The sequence below is a fragment of the Haemaphysalis longicornis genome, unplaced genomic scaffold (genome assembly GCF_048455015.1).
Source record: "Haemaphysalis longicornis isolate Haplotype H1 unplaced genomic scaffold, Haemaphysalis longicornis Haplotype H1 scaffold_4, whole genome shotgun sequence".
Lineage (NCBI taxonomy): Eukaryota > Metazoa > Arthropoda > Arachnida > Ixodida > Ixodidae > Haemaphysalis > Haemaphysalis longicornis.
Genome location: NW_027526361.1, coordinates 12,592,009 through 12,613,343, shown reverse-complemented (window position 1 = coordinate 12,613,343; position 21,335 = coordinate 12,592,009). Strand labels below are relative to the sequence as shown.

The following is a 21,335-nucleotide window of genomic DNA, read 5'->3' as shown; positions in this document are numbered from 1 at the left end:
TTTGTTTCGGCTCCTTTCTCTACTATTCTTCCAATAATATTCGGGCTTATATCTGTGCCGTAGTCACTGTTAACCAATAGCACGACCTTCGCCCATAATGTGTCTTCTGTTTTAGCCTATTCTCCTCTTTGTGGTGTCCACTGGTTGTGTACAAAAAGAAAAGAGCTCGTGTAAGCGCGGGGCGTAGTACAGCGAATCAAGTGGTTCGCGCGACAAGCGAACGCGGTGTAGCGTGTTCGTGGCAATTAATTCTGTCGCCTTTGGCCGAGCCCGGTGCGCGCAGAGATGCTCGCGCTCACGTACCGCTCCTCGTTTAATGCCTCCCGCGAACAATGGAAGCGCGCCCAGTCATTGTTGCGCTCTCCGGAAGCCCGTGCCTGGAAGAGCAACGGTATCACCATATCAATGGACACGCGTACACTGCGACAGCATATATGCGGCTTCCGCCGAGCAGCGCCCCTTCTCACTGTCGCGGCCAGAAATAACGAGCGCCTCTTTTGTGCGCCGCTGTCATTTCCGGCCTCGTCATTCCTCTGTCCTAATCGATGATTGTCAAATGTCCACCGATTACGCTGGAGACGCTCTCAAAACGAACGAGGCCTATATGCGCGCTCAACGAAGTAACTCACGAATTTTGCAGGAGGCGCCGCCTACATGTATAGAGATACCCAAGAGGTCTAAGTTAGTGCGTAGCTTTCCATTAAGGCATTCCTCACAGCCCACGTGCTACTTGGGCGCGTAAGGCCACAAATTTAATTTTTATATTAATCGAATATATGTAAAGAATTACGAATGTTTAAAAATCAGGACAAATAAGATCATCTTGATGGTAGCAACCATGCCAGAGTTTGGAGTGACATTCTCGTGCCGTGCTCGAATTCTACTGTTGGGTTCCAAACCAAAATGGGCTCAATTTTTACATAAAAAATTACATTTGTATGCGTGAGTGTCCGATGCATTTTCACGAAATGTTTTTAATTATTCCCGAACATTTCCTACCGTGTCCATGCAGAATACTCGTCACTGCTTAGGAAACTTTGATGTTGCAAGTCGGTACCGTTTCGCTACGTCTGTCTACAAAGTTTGATTTCAAAGCGCCGTAGGATGAAGATAACAGTTGGTGTCAAACACGTTGTATTGCGTGGGCTGCGTGGTATCGATTAGGGCCAGTTAATTTAGCGTAAATGACTTTCTAGTATTTCGCAAGCGGACAAGTGAAAGCGTCTTTCTCCTCATTTCTTTCCCTCGTAGACCCCGAGATCGATGATAGGTTCGAAAAGGATATAACGGCTGCACGAAAACTGTGAAGCTAGCGGCGGCCCAGGCGGACTGTTAGTACGAAAGTTGCGAGTGGGGAATGCTGAAGGTTGCCTCTATAAGATGTGACATGCACCATTATTCTGTGCTTCTCTTAAAGCGTTAGCGCTGTTATAGAAAAACTGGGCCGTCCATGTCCGTGCCCTTATCCCCATTATGGAGGCTTGCCTTTAAAGGGTGCTCCACTGCAAGAAAACTTACGTTGAGGCGGAGCTGGCAAAACGGACAAGGAAAACTATTACTTGATATTTAGAATGATGATCTACGATAAGAATGTAGATTATTTATGTCAACGTACGCCGAAAGAAGTATAAGACACAAGCCGAGTGAACGCTCCATAATCGTATTACGTTCGAGTAAACATCTGCGAATGCTTTGGAATATGACCTCAAGGCGTGGGCTTATGACGGTATGACTGTGAATGACGGCTGTAACTCTCATTTTAAAGTAACTAAGCTGAACCGAGTTGTACGACATTTGTGTGGTATGATAAATATATATTACCTTAACGTTTTATTAAATTCGATATGCTAAAGGTGCTTTTGACTGCAGTTTGAGGACAACGTTCATTAATCGTTTCTCACCGTTCTCCGGCATGCGTCCGAGTACTGCGGTGGGAAATAGTCGCAACTATCGTGTCACAGCAGCTACTTTCAAACAACTTACACCATGTTTTGTTGCGACAAATTTAATAGAACCGTGAAAAATTAGATTCGCTGTTTTATCATATTAAGGCTCTCAAAATATTCTAAATTAATTCTAAATTTAGCGGAGCTGGATGCTTTAAAAATACATTTTATTACATTTCGAAAACGGCGCAAACTGCTTCCGTGTAAATGACAATATTTTCTAAGTTTTTAAATCAGCTTCACCGCACACCGGGAAGCACTGCATTGTGGTAAAGTTCGCCGTGAAGAAAGGTTTCACTCGATCACGGCGTTCGTACTCCCATCGTGTTGCAATTATGGCTTGCGAATCCACGTCTGAGTAAAGAAACTGTCTAATGAATCTCACCCCCCTCCCCCCCGAAAAAAAAAGAAAAATAGAAAGGCGAAGAAAAGTTGGCCCAGTGACTGTGTGGACTTTTCCTGTTTTTTTTTTCTGGACCAGACTTTGTGTGGGTGTGTGAGGGTGTGTTAACTTGTAAATATGCCCCTCTCTCCCCTTTGTTCTGTAAATATGTCACCTCTATCATTTGTCTCTCCTCTCTCTGAATCTGTAATCCTCTGCCCCAACTCCCACACCAGCAGGCGTTCCGGTGTCCACCCTTAGGTGTGACAATTTACGCCTGCTGGTGGTCTTTCCTTTTCTTTTTCTTGACAATAAATTCATTCATTCATTCAAAGTGGGACGGGTAAGGCCACCCTCCAAGCTACGTGGTCGTCATTGTTAAAGACAGAATCTATTCGCAGATAAGATAAAATTCTACTTGACATTGCATTTAATATACTCTGGACATGTTCAAAGAAGCAGTGTCGCAGTGAAGGCCCCGGTAATAATGTTGTTATTTGTGACGGCAAGAATAAACGCTTACTCGTTACGGCCCTGAGCCCAACGAGCATTCGCCTTTTTAGCAGTGATTGCTCCTGAAATTTATAACACTCGACATTAGGCGTATAATATAACTCAATAAGTGAGACATACTATTCTTTAGAGATATAAAATAATATGCAATAATAATGTATGAACTCGCCGTTGAGGAAATAACGCGCAATAATAACGTATGAATTGTCGTTGAGTTCTCCGAAGCTTGGCCGCATGACTAAAGCCATTATTTATTTAACCGGCTGATTGTCGCGATTGTTGCTTTGCTTCTTATTTCGTCTGAGCTAGCCCATTGCTCCAGAATAACTGCACTCCGCTCGGTCCCTACCGAGTGGCAATGTGGAATTGCAAATCCGCCTCGAAGGTTGGCATAAAAGGCAACGCATTTCGTGCCCCTTTCGCTACAAAAGCGCCAGAATAGCGCCTATCGGCGCCAGGGATCAGCTCACTTCTCGGTTTCCTCGGCGCGCGCCGAGACGGGAGACAAAAGAAGCGGAGGCGAAAAGTGAAACGTGCCCCGCGGAGGGGCCCGTGCGCTCACGGTGCGCCGAGGCGGGCTTTTCAACTGCAGCGGCCGCCGCGCGGCTACAAACACGCGGCGAGCGGAAGCTAGAACGCGCACGAATTCACGCGGAACGCCGTCTTTTCGGGCTCTGTTAACAACACGTGGCGTGCATGCATGTTCCACATGACGCAACCCCGCCAGGGCGACAACGCCACCCCGTCGGAAACAGGCCCTGCTATGGTTTCTGCGGTGACTCTCCTGGCGAGCTTCTGGCTCCTCGCCATAGCTTTTCTGGCACACGCGTAGGCATCAGCGGGCGATCATCCTGTGACCGCCGTGCTGCGTGCTAGCCTTCCAGCTCGTGCCGTGTTTCAGCCCGCACTCTCGGCGCACTCGGGGGAGCGTTGAGACGACGGAAAGAGAGCCGCCACGAACGCGCTGCTAATTAGCCGGCGCTTCTAATTGCCGACTCATTGTAGGCCTGGCGCGGGTCGAGCGTTAATGCCACCGCTATCGGGCCATCGGCGCGCGGCGTCGCAATTGATTAACGTCCAACGGCGCTAACTCCGGCGACCCAGGCGCGCGGGTCGCGCTGCGTAGAGTACGGACAAAAGGTGGGGGAAATGCCTTCTAAGTGCGCACAAAGCGCTTCATCGGTCTCCGCCGAAAAGAAGGGCCGTCGCGGTCAGAGACCGTGCTCACTTTCACGCCCTTAGACCTCGGCCGGCTTCGCGATGACGTCAGACATCCGCGCGGTTCTTGCCCGCTTTTATGTTCATTGTTTCTGAGGCTCGGCTCATCCCGTAGCAACACCGCTTTTACGTTATCGAAAACTGCGTTGGCGCAAATGCTGCCTGACATTTTGGAGACAAGGATGTTTTAAGGATGACCGCTGAGTCATCCATGCTTTTGCATTTCACACGTCATGTGCTTGATAATGGCACAAAAAGTGCTCTGTTTGGTTTGGCACGCCGCTTATGCGCTATTTTTCTTGAAAATGCTCCAAATCTTAAGCGTCTGAGATTGTACCTGAATAGCCACTTTTTAACACGAAATTGTTTTATTCCCGGATACACGAAGATTTCTCCGGCGTCATATCCATCACGGAAGTGACGCCTGTACAACGAAGCAAGCGGCCAGTAAAGGGTGCACCCTTGCACACAGGGTCTTCTTGCGGGAAAGCAACTTTTAGTACTAAAGAGGACGTTATACTTACGGTTGTTTGTTTTCGGGTTTCATATTTTAACACGAAAGTGTTTTATGCCGCGATAGTCCAAGATTTCACTGACGTCATATCCGTCATGGAAATGACGCCAGTGCACCTTTGCCGAAGCCACCCACCGGCAGGGCGTCGCTCGCCAAGCACACCCACAAGACAGCCACCGATCCGCAAATCATGCTCACCTGCAGATTTCGCTGCACATTTCACTTTCGTTTTTACTGATTCCTATGACAGAGGAATCAACCGTAGTTCTTTTTTTCCTTTTTTGCCTTAAAGTACAATCAATGCATTCAATATCGGGCAGAAAATGTTCGTCCTGTTGTTTTACAGAAAAATGAGCGCGATCCGGGGTGCGCGCGCCGGGAAAGGGAAACAGCTACGACGAAGGAGGGTAGGCCGTTGCCGCCTGTGCAATCAGAGCCGCCTTGAGATGTGAATATACCGATGGGGCGAGCAGGAGGCTCCTGGCGATGGCGAGCGAGAGGACCGAGCTTCGGAGGGTTCTGACCAGGGGGGCTAGTCAAGGGGTGTCGGGCGCGGCTGCAAAGTTCAACAGAAAGTTCTTGGAAAGTTGGAAGCATCTCTCGTCATTTTTACCTCTGGCTGTCGCATATATAGGTACGCTGGAAAAAGAGCGCCTTCACTCGCATAAATCCTTTGTCTGCGTTGTGTGTACACCAAGAAAACCATGAGAAAAATCGAAAATGAGGCAACGTTTGCCGCCTCTCGTAAAGAGGCTGTCGGTTTGGTAATGTGGGAAATCCGAGTTTTGCGTATTTTTAAACACGGCTGTTCGACAAATGCTGCCAGATACATCGTTCTACATTTGCATGGCTTTACGTGTATTGCTCGTAGAAAAAAAAGCCTAAACAAGTTCTGCCAGTCTCATATCACAAGTCACAACTGTTTTCACGTTCAAAATCGTAGTGTGGAAATATGTATGAGGAAAAGCGGTTTTCTGTACTCCCTGCGTTAATAAACAACTGCTTCTGTCACGAGAGCCGGCATACATCTGTATTCTGAACACTGTAATTTACTGGCATGCAAGCAGACTTGCTTTCGCACCACTGTAAAAGTGCTCCCCACCACCAGCCCCTATCCCGCCTTTTATGGCCTCATGAAGAGTGCGGAGGAAGCCGTATAATTCAAACTAACGCAGCTCATCCTCGCTGACCTGTCCATTTAAATGCTGGGCTCCACCGCGATCCGGCCTAATGGAGGGCGGAACACTGGTTCTTGACACTGCAGGCACACTCTCAGACGGAATAGGTGGTTGTCTCGGCGAATTCTGATTTACTGCCGTCGCGAAGTTTACGAAGGGCGTTTCGTTAAACGTTTAGACTGCAGGGTGCGGTATAAGTAGACTTAATAGTCAACATCAGCCAGCTCTGGTCAGGGGGAGAGTCAACCAGAAGCAGCTGCAATCAATGTTACTCCTTGGAGTGTGCTGGCTCTCGAGACGGCAAAGTGACCGTGGTATGCAAGCTTTCTGCGCGCGAAGACGCCGCGGCGAAAACCGTGGTGATGGGCCCACCGAAAGCACTCAATTGTTCGCAAAATTGACGCCTCCGGTGACTAAGGTATGCTCTTGAGGCCTGATGCGATATGCTATAGGGGACGTCAGTGAGGGATCCTGTATACAATAAACGAAGCCTGCACGGTCATCCAACAGCGACTGACAGCCGAGCCCTTTCCTGCCTAGCGAAGCGGCCTTTAAGCTGGTGCTGGGTCCTGCTCGCGCACTCGGAGATGGTGGGCGCTATGTGGTCGCTCATTGCGTAGCTCGGAGGCCCGGCTGATAACAGGTTGCGCGCCCTGCTCGTGCACTTGGCCGAGGCCAATCATCCGGTTAGCGCGCCGCGCGATGATAGTTTCTCGCCCGCAAAATCTGCCCGCCGGGAGCTCGTGCATGCACGCCACGGCGTCATTTAGCTTCCACTCGGTGCGCGCGCGACCTCGCGTGCGACGGTCTTCAAGGCACACATTCACCTGCCTGCAGACGGCCCAAGCCATAGACGTGCCCGCTCGCTCGTGTACGAACCAGATACAGGTTGTGCCTTTGCGCTGTTTCCTCAAAGCTCGCGACGCCGAATCGGCGCAAAGAGTCTCAGCGGTGATCACGGGTTGACATTTTGTAAAATCTTCGCTCGCTCCGCTTTGCTCCTATTTTTGTTTGGTTATTCTGAGAAGTTCGTAATCCTGCCGTCGTTAGACGCTTGACTGAAGGTATCTGAGACGGTTATTAATTTCGGCAAGCAAGTATTGTGAGTCCCTCCTCCACTCCATTTACACCCTTCACTTGGCTGAGGAGGGGATTCCGCAATGATTATGCATGGGAAAATCGATTTCAAGGACCTCCTCCACTGGAGGCCCCAGTGGAGGAAGGACTCAGAATATCGGGGTCAGGCCACTGAGCTTAGTGGTAATACTGCCCCTTTATGATGGGAGCCTCACCTTTTTGTGGGGGTGTACGCTTTTACTCGTACGGCGGTGATTCAACTACGACCGAACAGCAAACTATGTTCACATGAATAGTTAATGGCAGCGCTGCCATGCAGTGAAGCACAGTGCTTCAAATGCTCCAAAGCTCTCAAGGAATGTGGCGCTGACGGTTATTTGTCCGTGCCCGCGCTTTTCGAGCGACATCATGCTTTCTTTGTTGCTGTTTCAAGTCAGTGCCTCATACGGTGTCGAAGGACCCAGACACCGCCAAGAACATTCTCAGTTTGCACAGTTACCGCAAACAACTTTTCTCCCGTCAGCGTTGCATCCGTACAAGATATCCATCTTTATCTATTTTTTTTTAAATTTCATTCCATTCCACAATAGAAGCATGCTCAGTCTTGCTTCAACGCACGGAAGAGGAATACATCCTGAGGAAATTTGCGATTTTGGGGTTTGCTGAGAACACCCAATGGCACATCCTCAATAGCAGAACAAACAGTGAGGGCAACTTTTCTCATCCGTGGTTTCTGCTGACGTACCGTTCTTTTTAAACCCTTACGAGGGCGAGAGTGATCACAACACGCACGCGCCCCCGGATTCCTGCCCATCGAACGGCTTTCCGCAACGGCGGCGGTGGCGATCTTCGGGGCCGAATTCCAGGAGCCGTCGTGGTGCAAGCTCTTGCGCGCCCGGATCACTCACGTACCAGGACGGAGATGACAAGATCGGCGTCTTCTCCCCGGCATTCCGTCCGCTGGCCAATTGGGCAGCCCGGGTGCAGTCCTTGGCGGGACAGGAAGCTCCCCCCGCTGGGCAGAGTATACCGGGCGAGCACGGCCGATAAGCTAAAGGATTAGGATGTGCTCGGGGAACGAGTTGGACGGTCGCTGGCCACGGAAGGGCGCCGCTTATCGGCCAGCCCGGCACCCGAGGCGCCGTATCGGCTGCTGCCGCTGGAATTCCGGGCACGCTCGGTGTGCCGGCCCCAGGCGATGGTGCACCTTGCCGACGCCGCCGCACGCAAGCCCGGCTGTGGGCGAATATACCCGGCTCGATGGCATCTCGCCTAATCGGACGATGTGGCCCCCTCCTTTATTCGACGCCCGGGAGCGCGGACCGCAATCTCTACGTGCGCGGCAGCAGCCGCTCGGGCCGAGAAGTGGTTTGGCCGGCCTCCTCTCTGGCGCGACCTGCGGCAGCGATGTGCGCGCAGCCTCCTTCTCGGCGCCGAACACCGTGTTCCGATGATGCGCGCGAATACCGAATGCGGCCAGAGCTTGCACAGAGTATCACACGGCAGCGCGCTTCGCTCTCTCGGCCCTCGTCTCGCTCCTCTAACTGGCAACGGCACAAACTCAATGGCCGGACGCGCTGTCCATAATCTCCGTCGACCTTGGTCCGCGCTCTATGCAAACACCTCAGTGCGGCCAAGTCTGCGGGCGGCGGCCTTCTGCATCGAGCGCATCATACCACAGAGTCGATTTCGCCTCAACGTGACGCTCTCTGTGACGCCATTTGCTGACGAGTGTATACCAGTTCCAGCAGCCAGCATTTCCCCCATAGAGTGTGACAAGAGAAGGTTATGTCCGTGCTCGTGTCTCCAAATGTACGCCCGGTTATGTGTATGTCACCGGAGACGCAATAGTGATGATGAATAAATTTTATTGGTCGGAGTCGAGGTGCTAGTATGAGGGCTCCCCCCCCCTTCCCCCCCGGTGGGAGGCGTCCTCAGTCCGGGGTGCCTTGGATTGTGGTGCCAATTTGCGTCCTCCCCCTCAGTCGTCGCTGGTCTGAGAGGTTACAGCTGGTCAACAGCTCCACCCACTGCTCCTAGGTAGGGAGGGGGGTGAGGGTTGGCGACGAAAAAAAAAATGCGGGAAAAAAGTCGTTTCCTGTGGAGAGTATCGAATTCCTTAATTGGTGGTTACTGATCCGGCCACGCAGGCATAGTCACCAAGCACGACAATGAAATTCAGGCGCAGCAGGCTCTGTCAGGGCTACTCTTCGAGGGGAAGGTTTAAATTTTTAAAACTTGGTGGTGGGTAAACGTTTAAAATTGGTAGGTAAGAAAACTCGTTTACTTAACGTTACATGTCCGGAGAGAGCTAGCTTCAAGGCATTGGGGTGACACTGTCGCACAAAGTTCACGCACCACGCGAGAGAGTCGGAAATTTGGTACGCACCTGTGCGCATGAACATCCGCGGGGCCTCGGAGTCTAGAAGTGGCTCGGGGCGCTTAGGGATGGCATTTGGTTGTTACTCACGTCCCTACAATCGTTTTCTGCGCTCGTTTAGGGTGCAGTTGTGGCTGATGATTGATTGTGGGGTTTAACGCGCCGACGCAACGCAGGCGATGAGTCGCGCCGTAGTGGAGGGCTCCGGATTAATTTTGACCACCTAAACATCTTTAACGTGCGCCGAAATCTCGTACACACGGGCGTTTTTGCTTTTCGCCTCCATCAGAAAAGCGGCCGCCGTGGCCGGGAATCGAACCCGCGACCTCGTGCTCAGCAGCGCAACGCCTTAGCCATTGACCACCGCGGCGGGTTGCAGTTGTGGTGGTGTAATGTGCTTCGGAGTTGTCTTTCCGGGTGGCTGCCGATGTATACTATAAATTTCGTTGAGTACTCGATAAAAAACCCGGAACAACATAGCAGGCCCAAAAAGAATTCTGTCTTTCTGATTTACTTACCAACTGGCAAAATCAAAGACCGTGCCAGCCCCTCCCGCAAGCTCGCAGCAGAAGTACCTCAAGGCGTGATACTTTCCCAACTCTATTTGACGTGGCTGGAGAGATCTTCCAACATCCTGGATGCTATCCCGGGCATAAAACACGCCGTTTATGACGGTGTCATTATGCTATGGTGTCACACGGGCTGTTCAATTGAAAGCTTGAAGTCACTTAATGCGCATGAGCTATAGACTCCGGTGCTGTACCGAGAAAGCAAATTACGTGCGGATCATTACTTCCCGCCGGGCTCGCACAAAACAATACCCAAGAACCTACCTACCTCTACCTCAACTGCAAAAAAATCAGACATTTTAATATCTCCGTTCTATGCACACCGAGCGATGACTTCGGCATTGTCATTGATGCAGTCTCGTAGGCGATCGAGATAATTCGACTAGCTGCGATAATGCACTCTACCTCTCTAAAGCACTGCTATTCGACGCTGCAACAAAAACTATATTCTGCCAGAAAGGGGAAGTTGCGGCATCGGTATGATACAGGTATCCATGTTTGTCGTTTTCCACAATGCCCTCACACAACGCCACCAAACTTTCAGTCGCAAATAGTCTCGCGTAGAGGTATTGCAGAAAATTAGATTACTCTTTTCACCTCCACACTAAAAGAAAGGTGGGGAACGGAAATACCTGAACGTGGGCACTCTGACATTCAAAATATGTAAGGATGGATTCATCGGTATCATGATCATCGACGATGACAACGGCCGACCGAAGAAAATAGATGGTTTGAGGAGCACTCGGTGCACAGGATGCGCAGGACGCTATACGTTGCTAAATTCATATTAGAAAAATTTGGTGCGAGGCACGGCTGGTATCTGCAACAGAAAACAAGGTCAAGGTCACAAAATTTATTTCGCTACCACAAAATTTCCACCATCGACGCTTTCTTAAGAAAGCTGTAGCGCGCATCGGAGCCTCAGCACCAAGGGGGCTGCGTACAACTGCAAACGACGCTCGGCGCGACCGCGTCGGCGGGGCTCGCGGTCAGCATGACGTCCTCCCCCTGTGGGCATTCGTTAAAGCCCCGCGTGGCCAATTCATCGGCGCACCTGCCCCGACCGGCCGGCAGGTGCGAAAGAGCGGCCCTGCGCGCTCCGGGCTGCGCACGGCACCCGAGCACGCGGCGGGCTGCGCACGGCGCGCGGCCCCCAAGAGCGGTAAAGCACGCCAATGTTTACCGGGCACGCCTCCGGGGCACGACGCCGACCCAAGGAAGAACCCGTGGGCCACGCTTTAAACGTCCCGCCGGGCAACCCTGCGCGAGCGAGCGCAGTTCGATACGCGCGCCGACGATTCGGCCGCCATCTGCAGCGAGCTGTTCCGGAACGCGGCCTGTTAAAGGTTTCTCTTAATAGATGCGCACTCTGATGCTCTGCGTCTCGCGGGGGACGAGAGCGGCTGCCGAGGTGTGGCATGAAAGCGCCGGGCAAGCCACGTGGTGCGTCGCGCTTTAATCGCCATAATCGGTAATTGATACAAAGGCACCGGCAGAACCATGAATGAAAGCGATTTCATCGCGTGGTTGCAGGCTTCGCGCGGTTCCTGTGGTCCGAGGCAATGAATGCCTCACAATATGGATACAATACGCATTTCCCGTTCCCCAACTTCTCTCGACGACTTCACGAATGCGCTGCGCAGCAAAGCCAACTTTATATCAAAATTTCTGTAACTCGCGTTCTAGTATGCACATGGCTAAAAAAGAAAATCATACATTTGGCCGCTAAGACGACCCTTTCACTGCGTTGAGTTTCACGTACTTCATATGTAGAGTCAGTTAAGAGTTGCAAACGCTTGCAAATGCTCGTCCGCTGTCAGTGCATGAGCTTCTGCGGGAGGACTTCGGTTCCAGAAAACGGATGTAACTCATGTTCTAACGCAACAATCCATAAACAAATTATGCGTATTTGGGCTCCTGAGGCGATTCCGTGACATTGATATGAGCCGGTATCATACGTTATCAGTAGTCGCAGTTTTTGTACAAACAACACGAGGCCGCCGCTTGTGAATTCGTCCGAGCAATCTCACAAGGTTCGGCTTCACCGCGCTGCAACTAACTGAAACGGCCGCATGTTTGTCTGCTGGCATAAAACTATAATCATTTAAGTTTTTGTTTAGATGGGCGCTAAATGTTCGTGCAGAGGGCGCTCATTACAATCCTTATTCCGCTGTGACTGAAGGTTACTTGACGGCGAAAAGACCATAATTCGGAAGTGTGTCGCGCGGAATAACGGGATGCCCCGAAATTTGGGCTACCTATGCGCAATCACTAATACTGCGCCGTACCTGAAGTGACACGCGAAAGAAGACGGCTTTGTGCGAGAAGGAGTACGATGCATTGCGGATGAATTCTACGTGGATCAGGGTGGGAGGAAGTGCCGGAGGGAAGGGTCGTATGAGAGATGCGGGGTCAATGTCTGCAAGCAAAGCGACGCACTTGAAAATTCTCTCACAATCAACGCCTTAAAGACCGGAGGTACTCAGAGCACCATTTTCGGGCGCCACGAGACACGCACGCAGTCAAAGCGTGCACGCGCCTGGTCGAGAGCGCTATCATGGTTGGGCTCATGTCCCTCCTCTTCGGACAGCCGCCGTCTTCCCAGGAATCAGCGAGCCTCCGAAGGGCGAGCCTGCGCAGCGCCGGTCGATCCCATGAGCCGATGGCCCGTAATCTGCGAATGCCCGCTCATTTCCGCCGCAGCTACCTGCGGCGACTCGACCTCCCCGCCCCGGTGCAAGCCGCGGAGGACTCGGCATGCTCTTCCGTTTTCTCACAAGAGCCGCCCGCCAAGCCTTTCCCAGGCGGAGAGCATCGTCGCGTGCGAGCATGCTCTTCTGCGCTGGTCACGTGTCCCCTCCCCCCTTCCGGTGTCCACAATTTTCCCAAAGCGCGCTTCTCGATCGGGCAGGCATCGCATCGGCGGCGCGCCTGCCCATCCCGCGAATTAGGTTCCCGTGCTAATCTCGCCGCTGTATCGGCGACGCGACCCCGTTGAGGCAGCAGCGACGGCGTTGCATCTGTATTCCGCGCGCGCGCTGCGATTTCTCACTCAGCGCCTCTCTTGACTCTCTTTTTGCTTCGGGGCTCATTAGACAGTCATACAGCAGAACCCTTGGTGACTTGGCGCCCCAACGTGATTCCGTTCCAAGGAATGCCACTTCACGCCGGAAGTACTTATTCACGAAATGTAATACATGCGCGCGTAAAACCGTCCGAATGCGCGAACGACAAAAAGCAGACTTCCACAGCGCATGCATTCGAAAGGCGAGCACATTTTTATTCATGTCCATTCGCGTGTGGATGCTCTACGTGTCGACCAATTGCCTTTGCAACAGCGGTTCTTAAGAGAGCGAATGCACCTCAGAGGCCACATTGCAAGAAAAAATTCAGTCGTCTTCCGTGAAGAAGGATGACCAGCAAAGCTGCGGTGCCGACGTCAATGACAATATACTTTGGCGGGGCGTATCCCGAGGGGTGCACGAAGCAAAACACGTTTGTTTGCAATTTGATATTGAGCGTGCTTCCTGGTTAATTACATGAATGAAACTTTGACGAACTAGAATTCGATTCCAGCGGACAAACCTGGGGCTGTCCGTTTCCCTCCCGTAGAAGCCCATGTCTTGAGAGCAGACTAGAAGTCCACAATATTTACAACTTCGCTGTGAATTATATAATTTTTGAAAGTAAATAAAACTCGGCGTAACGTTAGCGGCTAATTGTTCATATAAATGGTTTCGGGATAGTTACAATAAAACAAGAGTTAGAGCCACTTTCTGTAATCATACCCCCGCCAAAAACGGACGTGATTCACTGTACAGCACGTAAAGTGGGAAAGCCATCTTGCAAAAACAAAATTTATGACAATCTTTATTACTATTAATAATGTTGTATTTTTTAAAGTCCGCTTCGCCTTTAAACACAAGTGCATTGCTAAGAAGACGTTACTCGGGGAAATATCAGCCGTCATGTATTAAATTATGAAGGCCCTAGGAGTCGTTTAAATTTTTTGAGTCCTTCCATATGCTGAACGTGGGCTGGGTAATAACTGGGCCGGGTAATTATGCGTTGGGAAGTTAAGTTATCCCGTTCATTGCTTGCTATGTATGTGTAGCCGGGTACCCATGACAAAACCTTTGCCGTTATTCGGCTGTTGAGGTGGGGATGTATGTATGTATGTATGTATGTATGTATGTATGCATGTATGTATGTATGTATGTATGTATGTATGCATGTATGTATGTATGTATGTATGTATGTATGTATGTATGTATGTATGTATGTATGTATGTATGTATGTATGTATGTATGTATGTATGTATGTATGTATGTATGTGCGTATATATGTATGTATGTATGTATGTATGATGATGATGTATGTATGTATGTATTTATGATGATGTACGTATGTACGAAGCCACAAACATACTATTCTTGTGGATTTGTAGGCAGGAAGGAGGACGATCCGTGCAATTTTTCGCACCGTAGCCCAAGGCCATGTCGGGAACGGGAGGCCGCGTGGTTAGCGGAACGATCACATAATTGGAACGCCCGTGTGCAGCAGCAGTTAATTGGAACAATTATAAAGAGGGGGATTAAGGGCGTGATAAAATTTCGGTCCCCCGACTGGTGGCCGAGACGTGTTCCGCCCTCGAAGAGGAATAGCTGGAACAAGCGCGGACCAGTATACAGATGACATTGTGCCTTTCGCCGCGTAATCAGGAGAGCCACTATCGGCGCCACGAGTGCTCCGGGCCACCACTTTAATTACCGACAGCGAACACCGAGGGGTCTGTTTATTTTTCCGAGAAATTTCGCATCAAGCCGTCTCGGTGGAGCCATTAATCCTGCGGCCCAGTTCGACGCTTGCGGCTTTGCTTAAACCGCCTTTTGACGCCGGGAACTCGTTGGGCGTGGGCAGTGGCATGCATGGCCCGCGCTGCGGGAGCTGCCCGTTCCTTATTTAATAATCACGTGCGCGCGAGCCTTAAGCACCGCCTGTAGGGTTATTGATCGTGGTATTAATTACTCCGCTCATTCGTGCTCATATCTGGTCGCGGACGTCCCGGCCCCGGGCTCGCACATTCGCGCACGCGGAAGTATTGGCGAGATTTAATGCGGGGATTTATAATCGCCCGCCGTACATGCACAGACATGGCTTCGCCGTTGCGTCACTGTATACCAGAGGCTCCGGTAATTTCTCCCCACGAAAGCCAGCCGCCACAATGGTACACTTGCCGGGAGGGATAATTTATGGTCCATAAAGACATCGAGCGTGCGCGCGCCGACTGCTTTTAAGGCAGTTGGAAATTTACATTCCCGTGAAGCTTCTGTAAAGAGAACATATGTCTGCATCTACTCGGGTGGGTGCATAGCTCGAGAAGAAACACGCGCTGAATGTTGAGGGAAGCTTTTTTCTTTTTAAGTATGTTTGGGCCGCATGAAGCACATATGTTAGCAATCTCAAATTCTGCACAGGAAAGTAAAGCTCGAGCTTTATTTCACCTAAATAAATGGCAGCGAAGCTGGGGTGAGAATTAAGCGATAACGCGACTAAGAGAAGGTACGTACACACATAATGCCTCGAGCGCCTTTCCAACTGCTCCGCGTCGGCTGGGTGAGTGAGCGCTCAATGCCGCGGGAAGTAATGCCTCGCTATGCGTCGGCTGGCAGCACGCGTGGAGCGAGGCAAGCAGGTCATGTCAACTGCTCGTGCAGCGGCTATGAATATCCCGCTTCGAGAACCGTGAGTACAAATACCAACACCGTCAACTCATGAATTTTATTTCAAGATGCATGGCGCCAAGAATGTCCCCGGGCGTATTAAAAATTGGAATCGAATCAAAAAAGTTTTTTGCCATCTCGTAAAAAGTGCAGGTGAGGGGACTGCGGAATAAAGGCTCACTTATGCAGCTTGACGAGTCCGCAGCACCCTCTCGACTTCAACTTGACAAGCCCAGCACATACTGCAGGCAAATACAAAGACAAAGACATATATAGGCAAACACAGACTACAAGTATAGTTTAATATTAAGAGGATTTTCTTCACTAACGCGTCGTGGTAAACTTTGTGCGCTATTTTTGGAAATTACAAGCGCGAATTTCAAAATTATTAGTCTGATGCCGACCAAAAAGCGAAGTAAGCTTAAAACATGGACACAGTCTTCCAGAAGTTCGACGAGGTGTACGCACTGCTCCCGCATTCCGGGGCCTTGTTGGATAACGTGAAACATTTCGCTGTGACGGAGCCAGGCTTTGCATGTTAATAATGTGCTTCTGTGTATAATTCGAATTTTACGCTTAACCAGTAATCGTGCATCTTGATTATTCCAGATTTACAGAAATAATCCACACTTGATAATCCACACTGTGTCGTAAACGGGGAGAACGTATGTTTTCATGTGAGGTGAATGCGTTGTAAAGAAGAGAACGCTGCGTGATGTTTCCCATACCAGTTGACGATAGTTAAATTACATGTAAACAAAACAAATATACAGAAGTAACATCATTTTAATAGTTAGCTGGTATCTTCTGGGCCTGCTACACTTTTAATTTAAGCCAGCTCGAGGACTCTGTACTTTGGTATTGAAAAAAAAAAAAAAAACGAGATGCGAAGGTTGTGTACAGCTAGTTGGCGTGGTGGGATTATGATGTGCTTTGTGTTGAATATATTTTAGTTTTTTATCTCGTTAATCTGCATGTCGTTCAAAAGAGGACATCGCTGTTGGGATCGCAGCGAGTGCTTCGGTATACCATCGATGCTCATCCGTTAAAATAGAGTGTCGTGGTTAGTGACGCTTTTGTGAATGTTCGTTATCCTCTGGCGGGTCATTACAGCATTTAACACAACTGGAGTCGCATCTGAAACATGGGTTTGTTAATATCCGAATAGATAGCTCTATAAATTCAAAGCGACGCGTATTTCTGCCAAGCTTCATATGTGTGCTTGAGGCCATTGGAGTGTTTGCAACTTTTAAAGAGGGCATTAGTTGCCCGTGACACTGGCAGCATAAGAAGTCCTTCGGCGAGCTATTTGAAAGACCGGAACAGGCGTTGTCAGCTCAATCGGCCGCCATTCCGAGTGCGTCCATTCACCTTCGGGGCAGGGGCGATAAACCGCAGCTAAAGAACAAACATTCACTCGGAGCCATTACCTCATTTTCTTGCTTGAAGAAATAAGCACATGCTTAGGGTATCGGTATCGCAGAGACTGGGAACGTACCAAAGTGCATTGAAAATTATTATGAACAATGATTTGGATTGTATGTCTTAGTGTACTTCATATTTGTCTATTTTGCCACGCCTGTATTGTTTGTTACCTATTTGGTCATGTTTATCTGTTTCGTAACGATCCTGCTCTTGTTTGGCTCATTTTTTGGCCTGTAGGATTTTATAACTGAATCAACAAATAAATTAAAGACAGATGTTTGTTCAACATTGGCTGTTCCGATGACGCCTGAATAAAACACGAATGGAAAGAACATTGTGCCGGCTGGCAGGTATGGACACGAGCGCATGTCATACGCGGCATGTTAGGGGATTGGATAAAATGATGCCTATTCACCGCAAACTACTGCTGTTGCATCATAGAGTGTGCCCGTCTCCTCCAGCCTGGTGGTAGCTGCTAGCTCTGAGAAAGATGAAGGGGGGGGGGGGGGGAGCCCCCGTTTTCCCTGACCGCTAACTCGCCAGCTCGCTCTCGTGTCGGTGCTCGTCCGCCTCCTCCGTGACAACACGTGCGCCCGCCGCCCATCGGGTGCGATCTCCCGCGGCGATTGTTTGGCCGGCGCTGCGCAGCCCACGGTGGCGGCGGCGGAGGGTCAAGTGTCTCTGCAAAGAAGCGAGTTGCTCGCGGGAGGTGCTGAAGCCGCAGCGCGTGCCTGTGCGTAGCTGGGCAGCCACTGTGCACACCGCGGTGGGCTTCGGCGTCACTCGTTTCAATCAACCGCGCGCGCTCGTGCTCCTTGTGTCGGCGCTGAACACGGTCTGCACGAAAGAACAAAGAAAGCGCCACGCAGAGCCGTCAGGCTTGCTTCGTCGCCGGGCCATCGCAAAACCATGCACAAAACGCAACGGGTCCCAGGAAGAAAGCGAGCTTGCCTAAACAAAGCTGATCTTCATTCATCGATGTGTCTGAGCGAATGCGAAAGCAAACACGCGTGGGCACGAGAAACAAGGTACGCAGGTGCGCCGACCACTGTGTTGTCTGACGGCCGTGTTCTTCTCTGCCCATCCTGGCATCGCGTAGTGGAGAAGCTTGCTCGAAGTTGCTGCTGTGCTCAGCGGCGAGTGTGCGCTCGAGGGCACTTATACGTGTGCTGGGAGGGCGTTGGATGTCCCAATGCGTGATGCTCCCTCCCTGCGAAACAGGAGGAGGTCGAAAGAATGCAACGAGGCCGCCGCGAGACAACTGGCTACTTGATGCGCAGTTCGAGGAAGGCTAGGCCCATCGTGGGCTGCACAAACCACCCATCCTTATTTGCGGACTCGCATAAACGCGCATTTATTGCCATGCATGCTAGTAGGATTCCGCGAGGTGATTATTAGACGACGCGAGTATACAACCAAATCGAACGACAGTGCTGATCAAGTGCAAATGGAGAGGACTAACGTTGAAACGGTTGCTCGGAATGTGGAGATGGCACGATGGCGATGCGTGCTCCGTTTTTTAGATACAGCATGCCGGTAGCGTGAAGCTCAAATCACAATGTTGCGGAGCTTTTTCCGCGTTCTTCGAGACGTGGAGGTCAGTGTGAACTCTTTTGCCGCCGACTTCACCACATCGAGTTAGGGATTGTAACTGTCGATGACACGGTGTGTGCGAAGGAGGGGGTGGAGGAGCAAAACTTTATCGAGCTAATTCGTGGGTTGGGTCCTCAGTCCAGGACTCCGTTTGTGCGACCTTCCGTCTTCGCCCTTTCAGCGAGCCAAAGCTGCTTTGGGTGTGAAGGAGATGATGCAAAGCAAACCGGGAGCCAGAGGTAACAACTATGAAATAATAAGCGTGAAATAATAACCATGCGTGGGAATCGTAACAGTGCGGAGTCGAAGGAAGGCCAACTCGACCAGCGAACGGAAGGCGCCATGCGAGTGCAACAGCAGGGAAGCATGTCGCTGGGTGCTCCGTACAAAGCAACAGCAAGCAGAAACGAGGGAGGGGAGCAGACGACCGAGAAAAGGCCAAACAACAAAGAAAGCGAGCGACGCTTCTGAAGGGTGCGGCTGCCCGACGTCCAATTACGCGACGTGTAATGACAGCGTTGCGCGCGGTAGACACCACGCGGTCGCGAACGCGTGTTCGCGCCACCGTGGCGAGCAGGCACCGCACCACCGGCACGTCCCGCAGTGCGGCGGCTCGGCCGACATGCAGGAATGCAGTGCGGCGTAACGGATACGCGCAGATGGTGTGCCGCGTGGCCACCCGAAAGGTGCGACCAGCTGGGAACGCCCCGCCGGCCACCCGACGAAGTTGTGGCACGCGCGCGCAACATGCATCGTGCCCTGCCGCCTGAATGAATGTGTGAGTTCACTCCCCCCTTGCCCCCTTAGCTGGCATCGCGTTGACGGTTCAAGCTCGCTCACAGGCTTTGCTTTGGGTTTTCTGGAAATCCGAGCTGTGAGTGCTACGGTTGTACACGTAAACTAGCTGTAGCAGTGGTTGGCCCAGGCTGTCACGTGTTGTATACCGGCGCTGGTGAGACAAAAAGTACCCGGGTAAAATTCTGGGCCATATTGCAGTAATTATATACATTATTTATTTATTACAGCACCCACAGTGCCAGTTTGGCATTAGTGCATAAAATTTGAACGCCGCAACGTGCACGCGTGCGTGCTTGCGTGCGTGCGTGTGTGTGCGTGCGTGTGTGTGTGGGAGAGAGGGAAAGAAAGAGAGTGAGTAAGGGGGAAGAGAGGGAACATTCTACATAATGTGGCAAGATAAGTGTATGTGTGACGCAGCAACATCTACTAAGTTATTCTCGATCCGACCTTGCGCACATGTGTCAATGTAACAAGCCCACTCTCCGGTAGATTGACTATGAAGCTGGCTCACGCGAGCCTGCTGAACCAGGAACTGATTCCAAACTCTGGAAGGACGCTTTCACACCCGCCGGTGGCGGAAAGAGGGGAAGTTACTCGAGCGATGTACGCCCATCGCTTCGCGGGACCAACGAGCAGCTTCGTGCGACCCAGCTGTTTTGGCGGACGTATAAGTGCTCTTTCATGCAGGTCCCTTTGCGAAAAGGCATGAGGAAACGCTGATGCAGTCAATGAAGAAGAGAACTCGCATAGTTGCACTGTTAAACGCGCAATGTATTTCGCAGGTAGTGCCACGGCACGTCGAAACCTCGAAATTCAACTTCGTCGAAACGTCGTCGAAACCTCGGAGTGCAGTGCTCATCCGCTGGGGCACCACGTGGCTCCTCTGTCCCGCAAAATGGAAACAGGCTTCTGTAGAGCTAACACAGAGGGCAGCAGCACGCCTACCAGAGGGCTTTAATTTTTTTCATGAATACCAATAATTTTTATATAAGGTGCACTTAGACAAAAGCAGGCTTGAAGGCCGGCTTCTGATTAACTGCGCCCGTTATTATGCCACACACATAACGCCGACGAGCTGGAATAGGAGCACAAGGCGAGAGCGCCACGTGGGATCCAAAACTGCCTTGCGCTATGTGTGTGGTTTGCGGCCGTGAACAAACACGACCCGCCGCGGTGGCTCAGTGGCTAAGGCTTTGCGCTGCTGAGCACAAGGACGTGGGTTTGATTCCCGGCTGCGGCGGATGATGGAGGCAAAAGCAAGAACGCCCGTGTGTACTAGATTTCTGCGCACGCTAAAGATCACCAGGTGTTCAAAATTAATCCGGAGCCCTCCACTACGGCGCGCCTCATCGCCTGCGTTGCACCGGCTCAATCAATCAATCAATCAATCAATCAATCAATCAATCAATCAATCAATCAATCAATCAATCAATCAATCAATCAATCAATCAATCAATCAATCAATCAATCAATCAATCAATCAATCAATCAATCAATCAATCAATCAATCAATCAATCAATCAATCAATCAATCAATCAATCAATCAATCAATCAATCAATCAATCAATCAATCAATCAATCAATCAATCAATCAATCAATCAATCAATCAATCAATCAATCAATCAATCAATCAATCAATCAATCAATCAATCAATCAATCAATCAATCAATCAATCAATCAATCAATCAATCAATCAATCAATCAATCAATCAATCAATCAATCAATCAATCAATCAATCAATCAATCAATCAATCAATCAATCAATCAATCAATCAATCAATCAATCAATCAATCAATCAATCAATCAATCAATCAATCAATCAATCAATCAATCAATCAATCAATCAATCAATCAATCAATCAATCAATCAATCAATCAATCAATCAATCAATCAATCAATCAATCAATCAATCAATCAATCAATCAATCAATCAATCAATCAATCAATCAATCAATCAATCAATCAATCAATCAATCAATCAATCAATCAATCAATCAATCAATCAATCAATC

At 50.3% G+C, this 21,335-nt stretch overlaps 1 protein-coding gene across 5 annotated transcripts in view; it reads left to right on the top strand.

Moving 5' to 3' along the window:
• Positions 1–21,335, top strand: part of LOC144178265 (paired box protein Pax-6-like) — a 174,237-nt gene that overhangs the window by 93,183 nt on the left and 59,719 nt on the right. The window contains exon 1 of one of the 5 annotated variants that reach the window (XM_077705991.1): positions 19,172–19,297. The exons of the other annotated variants lie outside the window; for them this stretch is intronic. Within the exon in view, the coding sequence (XP_077562117.1) occupies positions 19,294–19,297 (4 nt within the window). The 5' untranslated portion in view covers positions 19,172–19,293. Of the gene's footprint in view, positions 1–19,171; positions 19,298–21,335 lie in introns of those variants that run through there. 5 annotated transcript variants of the gene reach the window in all.